Source organism: Chrysochloris asiatica, unplaced genomic scaffold (assembly GCF_000296735.1).
Source record: "Chrysochloris asiatica unplaced genomic scaffold, ChrAsi1.0 scaffold00078, whole genome shotgun sequence".
Classification (NCBI taxonomy): domain Eukaryota; kingdom Metazoa; phylum Chordata; class Mammalia; order Afrosoricida; family Chrysochloridae; genus Chrysochloris; species Chrysochloris asiatica.
In genome coordinates, this window is record NW_006408596.1 from 3,532,857 (window position 1) to 3,559,568 (window position 26,712).

The 26,712-nt window shown below is 48.6% G+C and overlaps 1 protein-coding gene across 1 annotated transcript; it reads right to left on the bottom strand.

The window, feature by feature from the left end:
* Positions 1 to 1,709: 1,709 nt before the first annotated feature.
* ORAI1 (ORAI calcium release-activated calcium modulator 1) lies at positions 1,710 to 16,463 on the bottom strand. The gene is made up of 2 exons (XM_006865398.1): positions 16,136 to 16,463; positions 1,710 to 2,480 (listed from the first exon to the last, which is right to left on the bottom strand). Exons 1-2 carry the CDS (start codon positions 16,433 to 16,435, stop codon positions 1,884 to 1,886), a joined length of 897 nt encoding a protein of 298 aa, XP_006865460.1. The 5' UTR covers positions 16,436 to 16,463; the 3' UTR covers positions 1,710 to 1,883.
* Between the last annotated feature and the right edge of the window lie 10,249 nt (positions 16,464 to 26,712).

Sequence of the window (26,712 nt, forward strand, 5' to 3'; positions counted from 1 at the left end):
GCGGAAGGGCTTCAAAATCTGCATTTTTACAAGCCAAGCTGATGATTCTTGAGTCCAGACCAGTTGAGAGAAATTTCAGACTGCCACGTTGGAGTCCAGGATGAACTCTGTGAGAATGGAAGAGAGAGCCTCCCAGGTCTTCTCTGGGGAGAAGTGAAGGCTTCATGTGGGACTCCCTACTTTCTCCTACTCAGCCCTTCCACCCAAAGGGTACATGGGGATGGGAGGGGTACGTTCCTACGTGTGTGTTATATATAGGTGAAGCTTCGGCAGGGGGAGAGCAATGCCCATCCCACTCTGCACAGGAAGGCAAGAATTTAAGTCCACACTTCCCAAACTGTTCAGGAAGACTTGGGTCCTGTGCAAATATCTCGGAGAACAGTGGACGGGACACAAATGCTAGGCTTGTCTATACCCCATTCGCAACTCAGCTGTAAGCACTTGGCTTTTTAAAATCTACTTGGAGCAGACAGGCCTCAAACTCAAGGTTCCATGGGACCAGGCGAGAAAGTGTTAGACAGGAAGGAATGGTGAGGACTGGCAAACATGTGGAAGGTGGTGGCTGCTACTTACTTACTTTTCACTTTTGCTCTGAAAGAGGAGGAACACCATGCTGCTGGATTTCGCAATTTTTCCAGCCAACCTGGATTAGCCTAGGAGGATTGTTATTGTGCAGTTTCTAAATCAGATGTCCCAGGTTTGAATCCTGGAATGAATGCTACTTGTCCTCTTTGGGCATCAGTTGCACTATCTGTAAAATGGGGACAACAGTACCCACCTCATAAGAACAATGTTGCATAGTGCTGAGAACAGTATCCGGACACATCAGTGGCTACTATTTTGGTCTTGATTTTAAATGAGCTGGACACAAGGTCACTTACATAATATTCCTGCTCCACTGCTGAACCTGATGGAGATGGCAGTCTACAAAGCTACTGGCCTGGACTCTTCAAAAAAAGTTGCTATGGAAGACAAAAGCTCAATAAAATCTTGGACTGGGAAAATCATTGCTGGGAAGAACATTATGGAAACAAGTAGGATATCTGGACACAGATACAACAGTATTTTGTGTTAAATGTGTGGAATTTGATCATTAACCCCTGGTTATATAAGACATTTCTTGTTTTTCAGAAGGAGCCCTAGTGGCACAGAGGTTAAGCATGTGACCACTAACGGAAAGACGGGTGTTTTGAACTCATCAGTCACTCTGCAGGAGAAGGAAGTGGCCTTGGAAACCCGATGGGGTAGTTTTGCTCTTTCCTACATCTACAGGGTCCCTATGATTCGGCATCGACTCTCGCCTGTTTGGTTTGGGATTTTACTGAGAGACATGAAGGTTTGTGCTATCTGTAACTAAAATGTGCAGTCAGGGAACGACATGTTTCACTGGCTATTCTGGTGACTTTTCAGTAGGCTTAACATCTCTCAAAGTGAACTCCTGAAAGAAACGACAGAAAACCAACACAGAACTCTGCTTAGGGGCTCAGCTGGTGACAGCAGCAGCCTGGACCCGACAGACACGGACAGACACCAGGAGCGGCAGCTGTTTCTTCCAAGTATATTTCTGTGTTCACACACACACGCACACACTCGATACCAGAAAGGTCTGGGAGTATCCAGGTGGCCTTGGCACATGACAGGAAGGGACAAAGGGCAAGTCTGTCCCCACTCCAGCCCCCTTCGCCTCCCAGCAGGTGAAGTTGGGTCTGGAGGCAAGTTTCAAAATGCAGTCATTTCTCATAAAAACCCTCTTGCCTCCACTCTCTGCCCGCTGGATGGGAGCCCAGCCCCCTGTACAAACTGCTCCTGAGGCAGGGGCAGGACAAGGCCATGGGAAAGGGGCGCTCAGGCCAAAGCTCCGAACTGCCCAGGCCCCCAAGGGCTCAGGCATAATGGCTACCGGGTGTCAGGGGGTGGTCCCCTCTGTGGTCCAGCTGGTCCTGCAGGCGTGCAAACTCAGCCAACTCATTGAGCTCCTGGAACTGCCGGTCTGTCTTGTGGCTGACCAGTGAGCGGTAGAAGTGGACAGCAAAGACAATGAAGACCAGGCCGAAGGGGACCATGATGGTGGTGGAGGCAATGGCGGCTGCCTGGCCTGGGGTGATGCCACTGGCGTTGTTGAGAACCCCAGCGACTGAAGGCTTGCTGGTGGGCCGTGGCTGGCCTGGCTGCTTCTTGAGGGGCAGGAACTTGACCCAGCAGAGCAGAACGACCTCAGCCAGGAAGAGCAGCGTCCCAATGACGGTGGAAAACGCCCAGGCCAGCTCGATGTGGCGGTGCATGCGCTCGTGGGGTGATTCCTTAACTGAGTTGAGGTTGTGCACGTTGCTCACAGCCTCAATGTTGGGCAGGATGCAGGTGCTGATCATGAGTGCAAACAGGTGCACGGCCACCAGTACGGTGGTGCAGGCGCTGAAGGCTATGAGCAGGCCTGGCGGGTAGTCATGCTCAACATCCAGCTGGACTTCCACCATCGCCACCTGTGGGGGTCAGGACAAGCAGGGTGAGTGCCGAACAGCCATGGCCCAGCCACTGGGACAGAGTGACAGGGACCAGTTCAAAATTCTGGTTTTGCGCCCATTAATCTCCAGGAACCTGGGCAAATCATTTATCCGTTCAGTGTCTCTACTCTGCATCTGCATAATGGGGACACTAAGACCTAGCAGTACTGCTGAAGAAAGTGGGCTGCCTGGATTTGAATCTCAGCCCTGCCACTGATTAGTTGTGCGTCCTTGGGGAAATCATTGAACCTCTCTGAGCCTCCATTTTGCAACTGGGGAAATGGGGATATAACCATTAAACAATTTAAGGAGAGCTTCTAGCACCTGGTAAACACCTCCTAAATGGAAACTACTCAGATGACCGACCACCCAGCCAGGGATTAAAAATCAGTCCCCACCCGTGGCTTCTCCTTAATGCCCTACTGTGGGGACAAGGACAATACCGCTTGGAGAGATGAGGGCCCCAGGTCTTTCCAGAGAACACAGTGCACAGATGGACCAGGAAATGAGAGGCTTCCCAGAAGATGTGGCTAAGAGCTGCAGCCAGCAAGCCCCGAGGCTGTTTCCTACCAGCACCAGCTCTGGGCTCCCAGCTTGCGAGCTGACGCACCAGCTGCCCTCCAGTTCTTGGGACACTTGAGGCTCTGGGGTCATCAAGGGCATCTCCAAGCCCACCACCCGCTGCTTCTCATCTGGGCCTTGCAAATCACCCACATGCAAAGCAGACAGTTTATCAGATCTGGGCAGGGAGCAATGGGCGATGGGCAAGTGGCCAGGTCTGCCCACTGAAGCGGGGACTGAAGAGGCCTCGTCACCTGATGCTGATACCACCACTAAGGGTGGTGATGGTTGTCAGCTGCCATTGAGTGTGTCTCCCCCCGCATAACCCCCCCACACCCAATGCACACCAGGATTGGATTGTTATGATCCACAGAGTTTTCACTGACTGCTTTTTGGAAGCAGGTCTTGAGGCCTTTTTTCCTTATTCATTAAACTTTGAAAGCTCTGCTGAAATCTGCGAATGACGTGCGCTGGCTGGAAATCAAACCCAGGTCTCCCGCATGGAAGGTGAGGAGTCTACCACTGGACTACAGAATGCTCTCAACTATCAAGGGTAGATGCTCTTTAGAATTTGTTTGCTATTTATGTGCAAATGTTTGCAGACTCAGCCGTTCCTTGACAGGTCTGAGGTATGCATCCTCCCAGAAGTGGAACGAAAGAAAGGCTTGGCAATTTACTTCCCAAAAACAAGCCATAGAAAACACAATTCTACTCTGACACACATGGGGGGACATTAAGAGTCAGAGTGAAGTGATCTGTGCACTCCTGGCTCAGGCAAGTCTCATACTGAAAATGACCCAGAGGCAAGCTGTTAAGAGGGGTGGCTCCTTTCTATCCCTTCAGCTCTCCTTTGGCCTGTAAAAGGCTTGGCCTTGTTATAAATCAGTGTGGTGGTGGTGGTGGTGTGCCATGGAGTCGGTTCCAACTCATAGTGAACCTGTACAGGGTTTCCGAGGCCGTAAGTCTTTACGGAAGCAGAAAGCCTCATCTTTCTCCCGCTGAACAGCTGGTAGTTTTTAACTGCTGACCTTGCAGCTTACAGCCTGATTCATAACCACTATGCTACCGGAAAGGAGTGTGGGCCCCTCCAAATCCTTTCCTTTCTTGTCCCCTGCACCCTTCATAAGGCCTGGAAAAGCAATGTAAGGCGGTGGCTAGGTGCACAGGCTCTGGAGCAAGGCTGTTTGCTTTCAAACTGTAGCTTTCTTCCCTTTGCAGCTTGTGTGACAAGAGCCAAGTGATTTCGCCTTCTTGTGCCTCAGTTTCCTCATCTGTAAAATGGGTACATACTTCACCAAGTTGTTGAGAGGATTAAGTAAGTTAATCCATGTAACATACTCAGCACCAGGTACCCAGGAAACCCTTGATAAAAGTGAATTTTCTTATTATTCAGTTTAGAAACGTCATTCATAAACCCACCATCCACCATCTCAACACATCCTTCTCCTAGGGCTTTCTTACCCACCTGCCCGAGGGGTATGCTTGGGCTGGGAAAGCATCAGGACCTAATCTTCAGTCCTTGGTTTTGGTTCTGGACCAACCCTGCTCACCATGTGCCCTTAGTCAAGATCCTGCCTCTGGGCCTCCCAGGCTTCCTCTATAAGTCAGGGGGTGCAACACAGAAAAGGGCACAGCTAGAAGGGATTTGGGGTCAGATTCCTTTACAATAAATGTTGTTCAGTTGATTATGGCTCATAGCAACCCTACAGGACAAGAAAAAAAAACTGCCCACAAGGGTCCCAAGGCTGTAAATCTTATGAAACCTGACTGCCATATTTTTTCTCCCACAGAGCAGCTGGTGGGTTCGAACCACCAACCTTCTGGTTAGAGTGGAGTGGTTCATTTAATTGCTGCACCACAGGGCTCAGGTACAGGGGAGGACCAAGCTCCTTTAGACATCTAGGTGTCTTTTTTATTGGACTTTTCAAATACACCCTACCCCCTTCATTCGCAGGCTTTTGCGAATTCCCAGAACTGAGATTGTATGTCCTTTTCAACCCCAGAGTTTACAAAATGTTACAAGCTCATATAAATTTGGGGCAGGGCCATAGGCTTTTTACCAGTGTTGGCTGCCTGAAGCCAAGCCCTAGAATTCTCCGTACATGAGGATCAGGGCACCGAGTGGTGCCAGGCACTCAGTACTTGCTTCCAAGCTTGCCACCCTGCACAGTGAGTCCAGGGTACCAAGGGCACCCTGCTTGCGGCCCCAGACCTAACCATACCTGGAACGACAGAGCCCCCTCCAGTAGTAAGCACCTCCTACCAGTGCCCCTCCCTAGCCCCCGCTAGCACTTCCTCTTCCTGTTTTGGCTCACTGCCCCTTAAGCTGAAACCCAGAAGGGACATGTAGGAGAGGCTGATTCTTGGCTGATTCCAGATCCATTAGGTAGGTCTCACCCTGAGCTGGCCACAGGGGACACATACAAGTGACATCCTTACCTGGGGCCTCAATGGATACAGCCCCTCTCTCCCCTACACTGCCATTAAGAGCTCAGACCCAGACAGAGTCCAGCACCTTGGCCGCTGTCAACTCTCTGTGTCAGTCTACCTCTCTATAAAATGGGGACACTTAGAGTTGATACAAGGAATAAATGAGTTTATGAATATCAGGCACTAGAATAGGGGTGGGGAACGTCCAGTCTGTGGGTCACGTAAACACCTGCAAAATCATTAGAGCTGGCTCTGTCAAGTCATCCGCAGTTCCAGCTAACCAAATATGTTGTTGTTGTTAAGTGCCAACGAGTCGATTCCAACCCACAGCGACCCCTGTATAGGGTTTCCAAGGAGCAGCTGGTGAGCTTGAACCACCGACCTTGCAGTTCAAACAACTTTGCAGTCTGATGGTTTAGCCCACAGTGCCACACCAAGACTCCTATCCAAATACAGCAGGCTAGTTTTTAAGCTGATCATTTTGTGTGGCCCTCGAATGACGTTCTAAATATCCAAATGGACCCTTGGCAAGAAAAAAGGTTCCCCACCCCTGCCTTAGAACAAGGCCTGGCATATAATAAATTAAAACAAGTATTAACAATTATTATTACCATCAACATTATTATTTTGCAAAGGAAGAAACAGACTCAGAGAGGTGAGGTCAGCTGCCCATCTAAGGGTCGTACTGTTGTTGGCTGGGGAGCCTGGCTTTGAATTGGTTCTAAGGCTTGTATAACACGAGGGTATGAGAACTGCTCCCCCAAATGGTCACTGTGGAGATGAAATGAGACCTGACTGTAAAGTATTTAGAACACGAGGTCTGTTGTTGGTAAGCTCATTCAGTTAGTTCTGACTCAAAGCCCCCCTGTATATAAGGTTTCCAAGGCTGTAAATCTTGGCAGGAGCAGAAAGCCTCATCTATCTCCCATGGAGAGACTGGTAGGCTTGAACCACTGGCCTTTAGGGTTAGCAGTTCAGTATTTATTTCACACTGCCATAGTACTGGTACTCTCTGATACACATCAGTTAATAAGTGAGTGGAAGAGAAATGGCCTCTGGGTGCCCTCAGCTTCAGCTGTTGAGAGCTGGGTCCACCTGACCATGTTCTGGTCTACTGGTAGGGCGAGAGGTATGTACCACCAACTCAGTCGAGTCTGCCCCAGCTCCAACCCTGGGAACCAGGAGCCTGGGTGCCCCAAACAAGACCTCGTCAGCTTGCCATCTCAGAGGGACTGTCTCCCAACAATTGTCACACTCACAGAGGCCAGGGCTAGAAAACACAATTGTATGGGCAGCCGTGCTGAACCTGTACAGCTGGTACCTCTAGTCCGTCACTGCATTCCAGAAGGAACGTTGTTCCCCTGCAGGACCCTCCTATTGCTGGAACTCCAACCAAGGCACCTATGGGACCACACTCAGTGCTACTGGAAGAGAAGGGTCCTGGTGAGCAGGAAGCTCTATCGTGGGCCCTGGAGGAAAAACACTCGTAGGAATAAAAGCTTCTCCCAGTAAAACTTCCCACTGGCTTGGAGCACCTCCCCACAGTAGGACCTCATGGAATTGGGAAAACAGACAAGACAGGGGGCCTCCCACAATCTAGCCCTTGCCTGTCAGGGCCCCAAGAGTCCCAGAGATCAAATTGCCTGCAGCTTAATTAGGTAAATATAGCTGGAGCACTGGACCCGCTGCTAACCCAAAATAAACAGCTCCCGGCAGCCATGGGCCTGCCTGAACTTGACCACATGGGTCCTTAAAGGCCAGGGAGGGTGGGAGACTGCTGTCTCCACCTTAGGTTGGGGCCATGGACCCCACAGGGGACAGTAGGATGCCAAACCTCAAACATGGATCAAAGGTGCTAGGGCTAGGGACTGGGTCCACCCACCCAAATGTCAACTGCCTCTCCTTAATCCTGTTGGACTCCACAAGGGATTACCCCTCCCCCTACTACCTGTTGTTTGGATTCCAGGATTTCTAAACAGCCCACCTCCATGCCTGGCCAGCCCCGCTACAGCTGGAAGATTCAGCTTTCCTGTACAAAGTCTGTCTTATCTGTTTTTCAGGAGGGTAGGGGACCATGCGGGGCTCCGAGCCAGTCACCCATTGCCACCTGAGCCTGCCAGTCCAACCTTAAACCCAGACCACCCTTAGGTGAGGGATGAGGCCTACACTAGGCGTTTACATCACCACAGCCCAGGCCTCCAAATGCATCTATAAATAGACACGCATTTATAACAGCAACAAAACTTTCACCAAACAAAGCCTACCCTCAAAGCATGCGAATATAACCTATTTTTATAGCAGGAATCCTGGGTAGCACAATGGTAGAAGTGCTCAGCTGTTAAGTGAAAGTCAGTAGTTCAAAGCCATGGGAGAGGGAGAGCTGGCAATGTGTTCCTGTAGATATTACAGTCAAGAAAACCACATGGGACTAACTCAGTCCTCTGGGATCAGATGAGTCGGTGTGCACAGCAATGAATGCTGTAACCTCTTATTATAGCCCATGCTTCTTGCATTACAAAAAAAAAAAAAAAAGGTTGTTGGCTACAGCTCATGAAAGGGGCCTTGGTGGCACAGAGCGTTAAGCACTGAGTTGATAAGCCGCCGGTCTGCTTCCCCAAAGACTGACAGCCAAGAAAACCCTTTGGGGCAAGTTCTACTCTGTTTTACAGGGTTGCTAGGAGTTAGAATAGACTTGATGGCAGCAAGGTTGTGTGTGTGTGTGTGTGTGTGTGTGTGTGTGTGACCTCACTAAATTTCTATCAGTCATTAATAGGTTACAACATGCTGGTGGGGGTGGTGTGGGGAACAAGTGAGCCTGTCTGTCTCTTCAGCTGACTCATTCAGATTTCAAGTTTTATCTCCTAAGTTACATCCTATTCCCTCACCTCCTACCCTTCATTCATTCATAAAAAATCATGAAAATTACTACATCCCTCAAAGTCCTTGTGGTCCTGCAGGAGATCAATGGTTTAAGCAGCGGGCTGCTAACTAAAAGGTTCAGCAGTTCAAACTCACCAGCAGCTCCCTGGGAGAAAGGACGTGGCAATCTGCTCCCATAGAAATTACACACAAAACCAGACAAACATAAAACAAAACAAACAAACAAAAAAAACCCTGCCAGAGTCATTTGCGACTCATAGAGATCCAATAGCTGGGAGTAGATTTTCTCCATAGGATGTTCAAGGCTATAAATCTTTCTGGGAGCAGACAGCCTTACTGTTCTTTGTTATAAGATCGGCTGGTGGTTTTGAACTGTCAACCTTTCAACAGCCCAATGCCTAAACCACAGTGCCACCAAGGCTCTTTGAGATTAGCAGTCTAGTGCTAATCCTACAATACCACACCAGATTACAGCCTAATAAATTTTATGGGGCAGTTTTACTTTGTTCTACAGAGCCAAGTCGCTGTAAACTGGAATAACACAGAAAAAATTTTGCCTCAGTGAGAGGGAGAAAATGATACCACTAAACACTCGAGCAAATACATGATGTCAGGCTGTGATAAGTGTCCTCCATCACTGGTCCTCATCACCACACTTAAACAAAAGAAAGATAGCAACATACTTATATGTCTTGTTTCCATCACTTTACTCTCATTTTTCTTTTTCTGTGGTTCCTTACAGGCTTTAGCAAGAGGTTGTTGAATGACTATATGAATGTTAAGACCTGACTTTCAGGGTATTTTTCAGCCCAAAGTGTGCAGTCCAAGGGGAGCCTATTAAGACTAGAGAGACCATACTAGAATGTCAAATGATATTCGCTTATTACTGAACTCATCCTTCACATTTTTCTATTTTATCATTGATACAAGTTTATGCACAGTGTGTTATTAGAACATGTAAATACTTTACTAACAAACATTGAGGCTAATGCTAAAATCATTTGATTTGAGATCGGGACATGCGATCAAAGGTTTTAGAGACTGCAGCTTAGACCAGGGCATGGCAAACTGGTTCGGGGCATGGCAAACTGGTTCACGGAAGAGTTTTTGTTGGTACACAACCACACTTATTCACTCACAGATTAACTGCCACTGATTTCAAGTTTTGATGGCACAGTTGAGTAGTTACCACTGACTGTGTGGCCCACAAAGCTGAAAGGTTTGCTAACACCTGGTTTAGACCCCAAATGCACCCCTCTAAAGGAGACTGTACCTAACAGTCCCATGAAGTTTAACTCAGATGCAAACATTGTGTGGTTTTCAACTTGAGACGTCCCATCTAGGGGGCACATTGAAGGCCCAGAGAGAAATCTGTTGACTTTTGTTAACTCTTGCCTTTTTGTTTTATTTCCCCCAGGGAACCTCCCAGTTCTAGAACACAGATTACTTGGTGCTACCATAGAAGTCCAAGTGTGGCACTGTGGGTTAATGTGCTGGACTGCCTAAGTCGATTTGAACCACAAGATCAGTGGTTCAAATTCACCAGCCACTCTTTAGAAACCCTATACAGAGTCACTAGGGGTTGGAACCAACTCGACTTAACAACCACCACCATAGGAAAAAAAGGTTAAGTGCTGGGCTGCTAACTGCAAAGTTGGTAGTTCACAACCACTAGCTACTCAGCAGTAGAAAGATGAGGCAGCCTGCTTCTATAAAGATTTATTCTCTGAAACAGCAGTTGCTATAGGGCCGCCAAGAGTCGGAATCAACTCAGAGGCAGAGTTTGGTTTGATTAGATTTATTCTACCAGCCCACCCCAAGGAGCTTGGGTAGCGTAGGGGTTACGAATCAGGCTGCCAACCTCAGGGACAGCAGTTTGAAACTACCAGCTGTTCCATGGGCGAAAGATGAGGCTTTCTGCTCCCGTAAAGATTTTACAGCCTTGGAAACCCTGTACAGGGTCACTATAAGTCAGAACCGACTCCATGGCACATAACAACAACCAGCCCACCCCAGGACTAGCATACAGCAGGATTTATGGACTGAACAGTGCCCCCCCAAAATGTGGTAGAAATCCTAACGTGTGTGCCTGTGGTTATCATTCTATTTGGGAAGCGGCTGTCTGTGTGCGCTTATGTTGATGAGGTAGGATTAGTGCAGGGTGTGTCTTGAGTCAATCTCCTTTGAGATAAGGAGCAAGTTTGTTGTTAAAATGCCATTCAGTCAGTTCAGACTCAGAGACCCTGCTGGTAAATCTGAACCACTGTCCTTGCGGTTCAAACCGACCTTGATGTCCAGTGCATTAACCCGCAGTGCCACATCAGGACTCCGAAAAGAAGCAAGTAGGCAAGGAGAAATGAGAAGAGTATCCAGTCACATGAAGACTACCCAGGAGCAGAAACTCAGAATCAAGGACCTTCCTCCGGAGCTAGAGAGACAGAAAACCTTCCTCTCCAGCCTGCTCCCTGAATTTGGACCTCTAGCTTCCTAAACTATGAGAGACAAAAGTTGTTTGTTAAAGCCACCCATTTGTGGCATTTCTGTTATAGCAGCCCTAGATAACTTAGATAGGGTGCCACATTGGTCTGGACAGAACACTCCAGAAATATGCCACAGACACTTGTTAAGTTTTACAAAAGGCTTTTCTGCTGGGCAGGGAGCTCCCTCCCCACTGAGGCACTCAGCAAAATTCCATTTATACACAGCCCCGCCTACAAATCCAGCATGCAGAACTGGGCATCTGGAAGACCTCAAAAGCTCAGTGATCGACCCAGTGTGAAGAGCATGGGCTCATCGTCAGACACCCTAGGGATGGAATTCTATTGCTGGGTATCTTCACCTCTCAGATACTCCTTCATGACTACACCTTCTTAGAGTACACATCTTCAAGACCTGTTACAGGGATTAAACAAGAATGAAAGGAAAAGGCCTAGCCGCATGCTAGATACCCCAGGTAACTATTATCAAAGAATTACTCCCTTAACTCCTCTGTTCCAAAACCTTCAATGGCTCCCCAATGCCCAAAGAATTCACACTTCCTAAACTCATCTGGAGTCCTGCTGTGGCTTAATGCACCAGACTGCAAAGCGGTTTGAACTGCAAGGTCGGTGGTTCAAGCTTACCAGCTACTCCTTGGAAACCCCACTCAAGGTTGTTATGGGTCGGAACCGACTCACTGGCACTTAACAACAATAACAAAGGCATCTGGAATCCTGGTGTGGTGTTCTAAGTGAATGTGCTGGACTGCAAAGTGGGTCTGAAATGTAAGGTTGGTGGTTCAAACTCACTAGCCGTTCCTAGGAAACCCTATCTATATGGGATTGCTATGGGTCAGAACCGACTCGACTGTATGTAACAACAGCAACCTTGAGGAGTCCTGGAGTGACACTGTAGGATAAGCACTGGACTGCTAACCACAAAGTGGGCAGTTCAAACCCACCATCTACTCCTCAGAAGCTCAATACAGGGTCACTATAAGTCGTCACGTAACAACAACAACAAAGCAACCATTAGCTCACTTGAGTCCTCACACCATCCCTGCAGAGCTGATACTATCATTGGCCTATTTTACAAATGAGGAAACTGATCCCAGAGAAGTTATGTGACTCCCCAAAGGTCTTAAAGCTTAAAACAGGATGAGCTGAGATTTGAACCCAAGTTATCTACCTCCAGAGTCCCTGTTCTCTTTGCTCTGCTGTACTCAAGCCTCTTGCTTCTGTCATTCGCGCTCTCTTGATGATTTCTCTCCCATAGCAATAGGGCTAACCACAAGCACAGGGCTCTGTGGTTGACCAGCCAGGAAACTTCCAGTCCGTCATCCACTGGGACAACTGCCTATCCCCACTTTGTCATACAAGGGTCACACAAAATGTGCAAGTAGGGCACCCAACATAGCATCTAATCAACTGTAAGAGCCCGATCAACAACAGTCCTCATGATTATTGTTATCAGCAGTCCGGCAGTTTCTTGCTCATCTCCACGAGCCAGAGAAACACCAAACACGTCATAGATCCTCAATCAAGTCTTATGATTTGAACTCTTCCTTCCAATTCATTTTCTCAGACATTCCAAGCAACTTGTGAATCTGTTCTGGGACCTGGGAACAAAAGGAAGCTGGCGGGCAGAGAACTTGAGGAGGTAGATAATCCAAAAATAATTGATCCCAGGTCATGGAAAGCATTTTGTTGACGGCAGCAGGTTGACCTTCCCAATTATCTTCTGCTTAGGCTAACGTTACAGGCCTGCTTGCCCCAGCCGACCAAACTGCCACGTGTGAGCCTCACAGCCCTAAAGGATAGAGGCTCAAAGCCTTTTGCCAAGGCACAAATGGCCTGGACTACAACTCACCAGGGTCCCCTGAATTTGAGGTTCAATCATATGATACGTCCAGGGGCCTCTTGTTTTGCATCAGACATGGGCACTCGGATGCTGAGCCCAGCTACAGCTTCTTATTACTAGAAACGCTGCCACGAGCAGGTGGGGAGCTTATCAGCAGACCAGTGACCAAGGTGTGGATCATCAACCCTTCAGGGCCCTAATCTGGGTTCCTAATGAATCCTGACTCAAGGCCACTGGAGACAAGGTGTCACCCCACTTTGTACAACTAAGAAAATAGGTCCCAACTCAGGAAAAGACCACACAGCCTGAACACAAGTCATGGGCACTGCGAGGGCCTCTCTGTCCTCTCCTGGCTCCTTGGGAGACCAAGCTCCAATCTCACATGCTAAGCAGGTGTGCATGGCATCCTTCTTGCCAACTCCCCTCTTCCTGTGGAGATGCAAGAGCACTCAGAAACTTGGTTTTTCCAGGTCTATTGGAAGGAAGCCTTCTGGGGGCAGGAAGTAGGTTGTGCTGACTCATGGGCCAAGGGAGCGTGCTCCAGGAAACTCATTTCCACGGTAGCAGGCTGCATATCCACCCCTTCCTCTCTGCAGCTCACTCACAGGTTGGGTGTCAGTAGCAAGGGTACGTACGGCATGGTCAGACAGGCTCTGTTACCACTATCCCTAGCCCGCATCCCATCTCTCCTCTGGAACTGCAGCCTTACAGAAAATGCACCTTTACTCTTGTAACCCAGACCACAGACTGTCCTGGGGTTCAGCCCTTCCCTGTTTGCAGAACATTGGGGACTCCCATCAGCAGAACCAGGAAGCCTTCTATGGAAGAAAGCACCCTAAGAGACAGTCTGGGTGAGTCAAGGCCCACTTAAGTGCCTTTCGCTGCCCCAGATTCCCAACTTCCCGGTTACTGTTTTTAGCAAGAGGAAGAGGAGGGTGGCATCAGACTCTGAGGCCTGGGCTGACTTGAGAGGGCCGGAAATGTCCCCCACCTGGTCCCCACCTTCACTCAAGGAAAGGGTCTGGGACACTATGAATCTACGCCCGCCCCTCAAGGAAACAGGGGAATGTGACATCACCATTTAAAACTCAGAGCACTGCACTGAGGAGCTGGCAGTCACTAGGGTCAGTCACCTCTCCCCTCCCCTAAACTGATTAAAATAAATTTTGTCCTATTTCTCATTCCTTGGGCCTGGTCCCAATATGCTTCCTCTGTAATCTTCCGGAGTCCATCACAAGGTAGAGTTCAAGTACTTAAGCTATGGGGTTCTGCATGGCAACACATTGTTGTTAAGTGCCATAGAGTCGGTCCCCATCCATAGGGATCCTATATAGGGTTTCTGAGGAGCGGCTGGTGAACTTGAACTGCTGACTTTGTGGTTCAAACAGACCTTGCAGTCCAGCACATTAACTCACAGCGCCATACCACGGTAACATATCTAGGTTTAAATCCCATCTCCATCACTTAACCAGTTGAGCGACCATGGCAAAGTCCCTTACCTAGCAACATCACCTCAGTGGATTGCTGAGGAACTAGTGCGGGTGGAGGAGGCAGGGAACAACTTATGCCTAGCACAGTGAATGCCCAGTCAGGGTCAGCCAGTCTTGAGAATCTTCAGACACCAGCTAGAGACGGGCCTTTCAGGATGTGAGACTAGCAAAACTGAACTCCTCCAAAAGACTAGAGGAGGGCTCCCTTACACACACTCCCTCAATTTATTTCTCAAAGTTGGAGAAACTTGGGACTTTTTAGTTGTCTTAGAGTTGATTTTGATTGACATCGACCTCACAGGGCAGACTATAACTACCCATAGAGTTTTGTGAGTTGTCATTCGCATGGGGGTAGTCCTGGTGTGGTGCTGTAGGATAAGTACTGGACTGCTAACCACAGGTCTGCGGTGAAAACCACCAGCTGCTCCTTGGAAACCCTATTCAGGGTCGCTATGAGTGTAAGCAATTTAATAGCAAAAAACAATCTCTATGGGAGCAAATTGTGAGGTCTTTCTCTTGGGTTGGTTGCTGGGTGGTGGGTTCCAATTCTAGGTTGTAATAGTTAAGCACTTATCCAGAGCATTACCAGGGCTAACTTCTGAGTACCAAACCCCACACCAACCTCACTGCCATCCAGTGGATTTCGACTCAGTGACGCTACAGGGTAGAATGGAATTGTTCCATAGGGTTTTTGAGCTGCAAATCTTTATGGGAACGAACTGCTACATCTTTCTTCCGTGGATTCAAACTGCCAATCTTGTGCTTGCCACGCCAATGCTTAACCCATTAAGCCACCAAGACGCCGATCTGTGAGTGGCAACCTGCCATTTACCCATTCAGAGATCAAGGCCCAGAGTGGCAGAGTGGTTGACTGAGGTTACAAACAGGCAGCATGAGGCAGAACTAGGGAAGGCCCAATCTCCCAGCCTCTCCCCAAGCTTTGGGCTCACCCAGGATTCCCAGGCAATGGCCCACTTGTTTGTGGAACACAGGGAGCAAATCAGACACACTCCCTTCCCAAGAAAACACAAGTGTTGCAGCCACACCCTCCTCCAAGACCAAGGGCTTAGCTCACCCACAGGGCGGCCAGGAGTGCTTTGTGCTGGGTGGGGGAGGGAGGGCAGACCCCAGTCTGGCTGGCTGATGTCACTGAAAGGGATCATAATGACTTGTTATATGGTGCCCTGCCCCACAGACTCCAAAATTCCAAGCCTGAAGGGAACCTTAGGGCTGCTTCTGGGGCCCACCTGCCAGAGTCACCCTCTGTACCCCTGGGAGGCCTGTTCTCACTCCAGCTAGTGGGGGTAACGGAAAGAAAAGAAGCTGCCTCCCCCGCAAATGAAGATAGAAAGACAGTGCCCATTCAAGAAGGGCATATCCCCGCAAACCCTGTGACTCAGTGGGCAGTCTGGGTGAGAAGCGGTTGTCAACCCCCCAAGCTGAACAGATTAGAAAGGAGAAAGGATGTCGGGAAATCCCCAGATAATCTTACTAGTTTATAAGAAAGCAGACAATGCCTGATGGCCTCAGGTGTGGGAGGCAGCTGGGGGTCTCTCTCCTCCTTCCCATCTCTTAACATCTGCCCCCACGTAGGTCAGATCCTTTGTGACCCGCCTTGACCCTCAACGTATAAATTTAACTTCCTAGGGATCCCTCGTTCCAGTTATGTTTCTCTCTGCTTGCTGCCTCAAGCTTGCCCTCCCAAAAGCACCTGGAACCCCCATCTGTATGACTCTGTCACAGCTCACATCTTCCACATCGGGTGCTACTTACTATAGTTGTTACATCTGGCCACTTCCCGCGTCCACGATAGCCTTCCCGCAGTTCTTCCCCTCACCCCAGCCCGCCCGTTCCACTCCCCTAGGGCCCCGTCGGGACTGCAGGCGGCGAGGCCCGTACCGGGCCAGAGAGGGGGGCAGGGCGGCCAGCGCTCACCATGGCGAAGCCGGAGAGCAGAGCCGAAGTCCGGCTGGAGGCTTTGAGCTTTGCGCGGCTCAAGTACAGCTTGCGCCAGGACAGCGCCTGCATCGAGTGCTCGTTGAGGCTCATCACCTCTGAGTAACTCTGGCCGATCCAGTCCGGGTAGGTGACAGCAGGGGGCGGCGGCGGGGACCCCGGGGGCTCCCCGTCCCCGCTGCGGCGGCGGCTCCGGCGGCTGCCGCTGGTGGTGCTACCGCCGCTCAGGGGAAGCTCGGGGCTGTTGTTGCTCGGGGGCGGGGCGGGCTCCGGATGCATCGAGCACGTTGCAAAGGCGCGGGCCGCCCGGGCGACTGCACCGACAGCGGCCCCCACCCCCGCCGCACGTCTGCCTCCGCCTAGCGCAATTCGCTGCCTACACGCCGCGCGGGCCCGGCCTCACCCCGCCGGCAGCAAAGGACACACAAGAGGTCGAAGAAACGATTGCAACCCCAACTCTCAGGGCCGCGGATCTGCTTGCAAAAGTGCGGGACGGATACGGCGCGAGCCTGCGCGCGAGGCAGTGTCCCGGATCCCCGGGCCCGGACCCCCGGCGCGCGCCGCGATTGGTCGCTGCCTCGTGAATATTTGCATACACTCCGCCCACCCAGACGCCCGGCTCCTGAGGAGGTAGGCGGTGCGGGTAAGAGTCATGTGAGTCTCCTCCTTTGGTGGCTCCGCCTCCCTTCCGGGCGCGAGTCTTTCAGGAAGCGTTTCACGTCTTCGGGCCTCTGCGCGCTCTTGCTCGGGCGCCTGTTGTCTCAGCAGCTGCTAGGATGGCGCTGCTCCCGGAGCTCGGACTCCTGGGCATGGCCGCCTGAGGTCACCTCCTTCCTAAGCCCTGTTTCCCACTTGGAAGAAGGTGTTGCAAGTTCTGCCGGAGAAAAGGTCTGAGGTAGAATTCAGTCAGTCAGTGTTTAGTGAGTGAGTGCTTTCTGGGTTCCATCCCCTGGGTTACATTCTAGAGAGGAGACACAAATAAGTGAAGAAATGAGAGTTTTACCAGTTGCTGTGGAGTCGACTTTGGATCATGTGTGTTTCCAGATTTTTCAATGACTGTCTTCTGAGATACCTCTGGGTAGACTCGTGCTGCCTTTTAGTTAGCAGCTGAGCGTGTTAACCGTTTGTATCACCAGAGACTCTTCTTAGCGCTTGTTGTGTGTCTTGGAGTGGATTCGGACTCATAGCGACCCTTTGAATAGAATAGTGTTTCCTAGACTGTCAGTCTTCACAGACAGATCACCAGATCTTAATGCTGTGAGACAGCTGGTGGCTTCAAATTGAAGACCTTTCTGTTAGCATTAGAGTACTTAACAATTGCACCCACCGTAAGCCTTAGGCTGAGGGAATCCAAGAAAAATAATTTTCCTGGAGCTTCTATTTGAGTGGGGGAAGAATTGGCAATTAACAAGATAAATTCAAACCTTTCTTACCAGGTGGTAAATTTGAATTGAGACCTGAGTTTTCATGAGGGAACCAACTCTGCAAGAGCTGGGACCAACATTCCCAGGGGAGGAAACAGCCAATGAAGAGACCTACTACTAATACCTACCCAGCTGCTGAGTCAGCAGAAGGCCAGTTCATCTGCGGATCAGTGGAGGGGCAAACATGGGGTGGGAGCTGGACCATAGTAACCTAGGACTTCACAGCACTCAGCACTCAACAAGGAGTGAGTGAAACTCAGAATTAGCCTGTTGTTGTTATGTGCCGTGGAGTGGGCTCCGATTCATAGCGACCCTGTACAGGCTTTCCGAGGCTGTGAATCTTTATGGGAGCAGAAAGCCTCATCTTTCTCCCGCGGAACAGCTGATAGTTTCGAACTGCTGACCTTGTGGTTTGCAACCCGATTCATAACCACTGTGCTACCAGAGCTCCTAGTTGCCAGCTATTCGCACTCTAGGGAAGTGATGTAACAGTTAACTCTTACCACCACTAGAGAGCGCCTTGCCACTCCCCCGCATTGTGGGATAAAGCAGAACCCCCTTCTTCCCCAAAAAGCCTAGGAAACTTGAAATGTGAAATTCCATCCTCTGGACTTGTTTCAATGGTGCCCTAGTAGTGCGGTGAGTTAAACGTTGGCCTGCTAACCACAAGGTCAGTGGTTCAAACCCACCAGCTGCTCAGCAGGAGAAAGATGCGGCTGTCTGCTCCTGTAAGAGTTCACACGGTCAGAAACCCTTTGGAGCAGTTCTGCTCTGCTTTATGTTGTTGTTGTTGTTGTTATGTGCCATCGAGTCGGTTCCGACCCATAGCGACCCTGTATTAGGGTTTCCGAGGGTGTAAATCTTTACGGGAGTAGAAAGCCTCATCTTTCTCCCGCGGAGCAGCTGGTAGTTTCGAACCGCTGACCTAAAGGTTCACAGCCCGATTCGTAACCACTACGCTACCACCAGAGCTCCTTATAGTGTTGCTATAAATTGGAGTGGGCTAGTTCGCAGTGGCTTTTTTGGTTTCTAGGCCTTGCACAGTGTGGCGCTATGGATTAATGCACCAGACTGCGAAGCTGTTTGAACTGCAAAGTTGGCAGTTCAAGCTCACCAGTCCCTCCTCGGAAACCCTATATAGGGTCACTATGGGTCAGAACCGACTCCACGACACTTAACAACAACAACAAAGGCCTTGAACGGGGAGACTCCCAACCGAGGCATGCATAATCAATAAAACTACAAAGGAAATATCCAGCTTAGAGTTGGGTATGCAGATACTTCTTATGAAGGGGTTTTATTCCAACCACTCCAGCGTAAAGTAAGCTAGTTCTAATGTAAGTAGAATACGGTTTTGTTTTTTACATTTTCTTTATCAATGCCTCTTTTAAAAAATATATTTATCTTTATGAATCATAACAAACAGTGCACATCGGAGAATGATAAAATCTGCAAATTATGCGTTATACAGTGTTCATATTATGATAAGATGCACCCTCAATGAAAGATCTTAGTAAGTGCAGACAACTTTACACTAACCTTTGAGAGACCTGGGGAAAGGAAGGCTTGCACAGCTAGAGGAGGAAGGGGTTCCTTACAAGAGGAGAGTTTGCAGATTGAGGAGGAACAAAAGGGTTGGGCAGTGGCTACTCGGAAGGGGGCTAGGCGGTGGGGATGGGGCCAGGTTTCCTTTCTTCAGCTCCTACATCATGCCCCTCCTCCTTAAATCCCAGGAGTTTAAATTCCAACGGCTGCCCAGAGCAGAAAAAATACAAATACAAATCAGGGGAAGGTCTGGGGAATCCCTGCTCCCAGCCCCAGGGTTTTGGAATTTGAAGGCCCCCCCCCCCCGTTAGTTAGTACCTGTGCCCTGTCCATGTCAGGAACCTTGAGATGCACCAGTGCCATCCCAACATCTTTTACAGTTGGGTTAACTGTGGCGTGGCAACAATTGTGAGGTTGGCCCAGGACTGGGCACTATTTCGTTCGGTTGTGCACAGTGTCGCTATGAGTCGGTATCGACTCGATGGCACCTAAAGACAACAGCAAACTGAGGCACCAGAGAGAAAGCAGCTTGGAAAATGACAAGAAACCCATTGTTCTTAGTACCATCGAGTCGCTTCCGATCAATTGTTAAATGCGGTTCCGACTCATAGGGAGTCTGTATAGGGTTTCCGAAGAGCGGCTGGTGCGCTTGAACCTCCATCCTTGCGGTTCAAACAGACATTGCAGTCCAGCACATTAACCCGTTGCACCACACCAGGACTCCAACTAATAGTGACCCTTTATATAGTTTCCAGGAAGCAGCTGGTGGATTTGAACCGAACAACCGACCTTGCAGTTAGTCCAGTGCTTATCCTACAGCACCACATCAAGACTCAGTGGGAAATATGAATTAGAAGAATTAGAACCCAGGCTCCCCTCCCCCCAGTGCTTCCAATCATTGCGTATGGTTCCCTCTAGTGGCCAGGCGGTGCGTGTGCACCAGTTTTAGATTTATATTGGAAAAAGCCAATCAGAAGTTTAAAATTGTTCAGCTCTGAGGAGTATAGAGACCCCTCTAGAAGAACTGCTGCAACCATCGCCCAGGGTTGACCCCAGATGACATGGTCTGCCTGGGGAGGTGTAGCAGGTTCCCCATCACATGGGATGACAAAAATAGTAATTATAATCTCTCTACAATTGCCATCAAGTTGATTCCAACTCAGCGACTCTATAGAACAGAGTACAACTGTTTCATAAGGTTTCCGAGACTGTAAGTGTTTACCTGAGCAGACAGCTTCATCTTTCTTCCTTGGAGCGGCTATTGGTTAGCAAGCCAACAACACTTACCCACTGAGCTCCCAGGGCTCTTTAGTAATTATAATAAGGAGCTCTGGTAGCGTAGTGGTTACGAATCGGGCTGCGAACCTTAAGGTCAGCGGTTCGAAACTACCAGCTGCTCTGCGGGAGAAAGATGAGGCTTTCTACTCCCGTAAGGATTTACACCCTCGGAAACCCTGTACAGGGTCGCTATGGGTCGGAACCGACTCAACGGCACTTAACAACAACAACAATTAGTTTAAAAACCGAAACAAAACTTGGTGGAGCAATGGTGAAGTGCTTGGTTTTTCAGGGAGATGTGCAGTTTGAACCAACCTAACACTCTATGGGAGACAATCCTGGTAATCTGCTCCTCCAGAAATTACAGACTTGTCAGTGAAATGTGACAGCAGTAATTTGTTACGTCTGAATAGCTCCTTGAGTTGTCAGTAGTACATGCTTAAGGAGCTCTGGGAGCGTAGTGGTTATGAATTGGGCTGCTAACCTCAGGGTCAGCAGTTCGAAACTACCAGCTGTTCCACCGGAGACAGATGAGGCGTTCTGCTCCCGTAAAGATTTACAGCCTCGGAAACTCTGTATGAGGTCGCTATGAGTCGGAACTGACTCCACAGCACAAAACAACAACAAAGTCCATGCTTGGGCCCACATTTCCCCTCCATTGGTCGTTGTGGAACCTACAAGTCCATTTGGAGGTGCCTGCCTTTTTATCAAAGCTGTCCAGAAAACTAATAAATGTAAGACACAATCTCCCCGACACACCATTGACTTCCTATGAATGAGAAATCAAATTTTGTTCTCTTAAGCCACTAGGGGGCGGAAGGGAGGGAAACTTCAGCCTTGGAATCCCTATGAGGCAGTTCTGCTCTGTCCTATGGGTCCCTTTGAGTTGGAATGGACTCAAGTGGCACACAACACAACAACAACAAGAAGCACTAAGTAGTTCTTAACGTATGTCAGACACTCTTCTAAGCATATCATTATATTAACTCAGTAATTCCTGTCAACTTCTTGAGGTGGTTGGTAAGTAACGTGGAGTCGTTCTGACTTACAGTGACCCTGTACAGAGTTTCCGAGGCTGTAAATCTTTATGGGAGCAGAACGCCTCATCTTTCTCCCGCGGAACCGCTGGTAGTTTCGAACTGCTGACCTTGAGATTGGAAGCTTGACTCGTAACCAGAGCTCTTGTGGTAGATGCTGTTAATATTACCATTCTACAGATGAGAAAAAAATGAGGCACTGGAAACCGGTAAGTAACTGGATAATATTTTAAACTTACAAAAACGCTGGTGGCAGAGTGATTAAGCACTCAGCTGCTTAACAAAAGATGGGTGGTTTGAACCCACTCAGTGGTCCTATGGCAGAAAGACCGATAGTAAATCTGCTTCTGGAAAGAGTAACCCAAGTCAAACCCACTGCTATCAAGGCGATTCTGACTCACAGTGACCCTATAGGTCATTGGAGGATTTCTCCGTAGGGTTTCTGAGACTGTCAATCTTTATGGTTGTAGACAACCTCATATCTTTCTTCCAAGCAGTGGCTGGTGTGTTTAAACCACTGAACTTGCCTTTAGTAACCCAATGTTTAATCCACTGTGACATTATAGGACTCCCTTGAAAGCCCTACAGGGTCACTATCCTGCCTCTACTGCATCATATTCTCTAGAAATGTTAGTTAGCATGCAAACTACCAAGCCTCATGTACGCATTTCCGTTTTTGCAATTTTTGGGTCAAGTTTAAGAATCTCTGAACTAGATGATGAGTTAATAGCCTGCCCTCTTGGTCATTCAGTTGTTATGTGACCTTGAGCCCCAATCATCTTCGGGACAATGGACATGGATATCACAAATACCAATTCATAGACCCAGAACTTGGATCCCCAATTACTCCTCCAACCCTGCAGTCTCAGTAGGGTAAATTTGATTCCCAGCTCCAGTGGATCCACCCATCATTCCTGCCCAAAAGAACCTCAGGGAATTTGCCTTTTTCATTTCAGTTCTAAATGAGAACTTTGTAGAAGTGGTGCTCTGGGATAATTCACTGGACTGAAAGGTTGGTTCGAACCTCAAGATTGGTGGTTCAAACTCACCAGCTGCTCCTCAGAAACCCTACACAGGGTCCCTATGAATCAGAACTGATTTGACAGCACTTAACAACAACAACAGCATCTTCTCTTTATATGTTGTTTATCTTAAACATTTTGGAGTCTTGGTGTGGCGCTGTAGGATAAGCATTGGACCACAAGTTTGGTTTGAACCACAAGGTCAGCAGTTCAAACTCACCAGCTGCTCCTCAGAAACCCTTTACCAGGGTAACTATGAGTCCAAAACCAACTAGATGGTGCTTAACAACAACATCATCTGCCTTCATTTCCTTTGTTCCCCCATCTTTGCCTTTCCTCTGACAGCCCTGGTTCCTGAAAGCTCCCTATAAACAATATTAAATTCGTGTATTTTTAGAACACTGCTTGTATACCTCTGGTAATCTGAGGCTCACTCCTTCCAGAAGCCAAGACTTTTACTACCAATTATTTCTAACATTTCAGAAGTGTGTTTTCTGTCCATCTTGTCTCTGTCTCCCTATGACCCCCTGTGTGTCACAGAAGCTATGTGAAAGCCCTCTGCTGCCTAGCCTTGGTGCCAAGGCCCCTCATCATCTGGAAGGCCACTTTAGTGAGCAGTCTGGTGGGTTTTCACAGTTGAAAAATTAGGGAGAAGAAAGTTGGAAAGCAAGTTAGACATCAGCAGGGAATTGAGTACAAAATTCAGAACTGGCATTGGTGGTGGACTCTGGTATTGGTTTCCATACACCTTTAGCCTGGCAGCCAGAGCCAAGTCCCATGGTTTAAAGTGACAGAACTTTATTGGCAGTCAGAAATCTGAAATCAAGGTGTGGGCAGGGTCAGTGGTGTCCCCTCCCCAGTGAGGTCACTCAGGGTGTTGTCACCCCAACCCCACACCCTACTCCACCCTCCCCCCCTTTGCCACACACTCCACTTCCAGCCCTGAAAGGTAAAGCCCTGTTTCCCCTCTTGGGCTCCCCTGCTCATCTCCCATTGGCTAAGGTGGAGACCCACTTCTTTGCCCAAAGGTGGGCACCAGGGCCTGCCCCATGGTACCCTGACTAGATGGTGATGGGACAAAGTGGGAGGAGTGAGGAGTTACCACACTGGGTGACAGGTGTCCCCAGTGCCTTGATGGCCCTCCCACCACTGCCCCTGGGGTCATTTTGGTATCACCCCTTGTGACAGTGTCAGGGGATATGGTACACATCCTCCCTTCTCCCCAGTGGTGCCAGTAGGCAGGGCTAGTTCCTTCTGGAGGCTCTGAGGGAGAAACCATTCCATGCCTCTCTCCTAACTTCTGCCGATGGCCTGTGGGCCTTGGTGTTTCTTAGTTTGGAGACCCCTTCGCTCTCTTCTCTGGGTGGTCATTTCTCTTAGAAGGTTATTCTCCTGGCATTTCGGGCCTACCCTAGTTCAGTATGAGCTCATCTTGTACTGCAAAGACCTCATTTCTAAGTCAGCTCACAGTCTGGGGTTTTAGGCGGCTTGAATCCTGGAGGTGGGGTGGGGGGATTTATTCAATCCACGAACGAACTGTGGTGGCACAGTAAGATAAGTGCTGGGCTGCTGACCACAAGGTCAGCAGATCAAAGTCATCAGCCACTCCACGGGCGGAAAATGAGGCTGTCTGCTCCTGTAAAGGCTGACAGCCTCAGAACCCCTGGGGAGCAGTTCTGGTCTGTCTCACAGCGTCTCTGTGAGTCAGAATTGATTCCACGGCAGTAGAGAAAGAAAAAATTCAACCCACAATGTCTCAAAATGATTCTCTGGGCCTCGAGCTCAGAAGGTATCTGCAGTGCACAGCGGTGCCTGCCCTGCTCATTAGTTCATTGTTGTTTTTGTTGTTGTTGTTGTTAGGTGCCATCGAGTCAGTACCCACTCACAGCAACCCTATGCACAACAGAACGAAACACTGCCCAGTCCTGGGCCAACCTCACAATTGTTGCCACGCTTGAGCCCGTTGATGCTGCCACTTTACCAATCCATCTCTCTGGGGGTCTTCCTCTTTTTCTCTGACGCTCCACCCTACCAAACATGATATCCTTCATCAGCGACTGGTCCCTCATGACAATATGTCTGAAGTATGAGAGACAAAGTCTGGCCATCCGGGCCTCCAAGGAGCACTCTGGCTGTACTTCTTCCAACACAGATCTATTGGTTCTTTTGGCAGCCCATGGCACTTTCAATGATCTCCTCCAACACCATAACTCAAAAGCATCCATTCTTCTAATGTCTTCTTTATTCACTGTCCAGCTTTCACATGCATATGAGGTTATTGAAAATACCATGACTTAGGTTAGGTGCACCTTAATCCTCAAGCTGACATCTTTGCTCTTCAACACTTTAAAAAGATGAGTTCATGGTTGCATAGAACCTGCTCTTCCCCTGTCCTCCTCCCTGGGTTGGAAGCTATCATTAGTCTGTGTGTTTGTGCCCACCCATGCCTTTCATTTGAGGGTGGTACAGGACTGGACAAGTTTGTTCCATGGACACTGGGCTGCTGTGAGTGAGAAACAGCTTAAAGGCCTCTAGCAACTTTCATGGTTCAAGGTTTTGTGTTCCTGCTATGAAATCGATACCAACCCCAAGGCCATGATGATAGTCTTTCTTTTTAAAAGCTTCATCATTTTTGCTTGTATGTTTAGGACTGTGATTTTTAAAAATTATTATTATAAACTACACCTACAAGCATAAGAATATTCATTTTGACCCTTTTAAAATGTACAATTCATTGGCACTAATTGTTTTCACAATGTTATGACACCAATGCCTCTGTTTATTTCCCAAACCTTTTCATCATCCTAAACAGAAACTCAGTATCCACTAAGCAATACTGTAACTCCCTAGTCCTTGGTTCCCAATAATCTCCCTTGTATCCCTATGCATTTTCTTGTTGGAGATATTTTCTGTAAAATGTTGTTTTATTGGGTCCCCCAGTACTTGTCCTTTTATGTCTGGCTTGTTTTATTGACCATAATGTTTTCTAGGTTTATCCATGTCTTAGTAAGTATCAGAACTGAGTAATATGAGGATTGTTGTTGTCCCAACCCATAGTGACCCTGTATAGGGTTTTCAAGGAGCGGCTGGTGAGCTGACACTGCTGACTTTGAGGTTCAAACCAACCTTGCAGTCCAGCACATCAGCCCACAGCACCACATGTACTGGAGTGCAGGGTTGGAATAAATGCTGTCAGAGCATATGTGCCTTGGGGAATCTTTCTGTCCCTTAAAGGGGCAGTCAGCAGAACTAAGCATCATCCTGGGAGTTCTAGAATCGTCCTTACCACAACCCAGGACCAAATAGTCCTCAGGTTAGAAAAGAACCACCTGAGTGAGATTAGGTAGGATCCAGAAGTGAGTTGGGATAGGCTCTGGAGCCAGAAAGTTGAGTTCTAACAGGTTTATCACTGGACTGTGAGTGTTTTGAATATGGCAATACAGATTATACCAGGAAACAGACTGTGGACCTAGGCACCTCTGGGTTTCAGTCGAGCCATGCCTTTAAAACTGTGTCATTTTGGGCAAGGAACCCAACTCTCTGAGTCCCATCTGTCAAATGGAAATAGTAATAGTACTTGGCAGAAAGGGTTGTTACCCGAGTTTCATGAAAGAACATTTGTCTGGCAGTTAGCACAGCGCTCAAATCAATGAAGATTTCTTTTTTCCATCCTTTGAGTTGTACTCAAGGAATGTGTTCATTTCACATTGAATGAATTGACAATTTTGTGTATATTGCCAAAAGCAGTCATCAATAATCATCAATCCAGGGAAAAGACATACCCAAAGAGGGAAACATTTACAGAGAATTGTTTCATGGATATCTTAGTTACCTTGTGGTGGCATTATTAGTTACAAATGGATGGTATTATCAAATCAGAATGTATCCTTTCACAATTTCAGAGGCTAGAAGTCTGAATTCAGTGCAACAATTCCAAGGGAAGGGTTTTTCTCTCTTGTTGACTCCGGAGGAAGGTGTTTATCTCCTTTTCACACCTATGGTCCTGACATCCTTGGTGATCTACATATATCTTCCATCAATCCTCCCGTGGGTCTAAGAAGTTCTAGGCACAGGGACACTGGGTCTAAAGGGCAAATTCTTCTTCCAGCGCTTCTTGGTGGTAGTGTGCCTCTTCTTCTCTCACATCTCTCTTTTCAACTCAAAGGGGAGTCCTCATGTGGCGCTGCAGGATGGAGCACTGGACTTCAAGGTCATTTGAACCGCAAGATCAGCAGTTCAAACTCACCAGC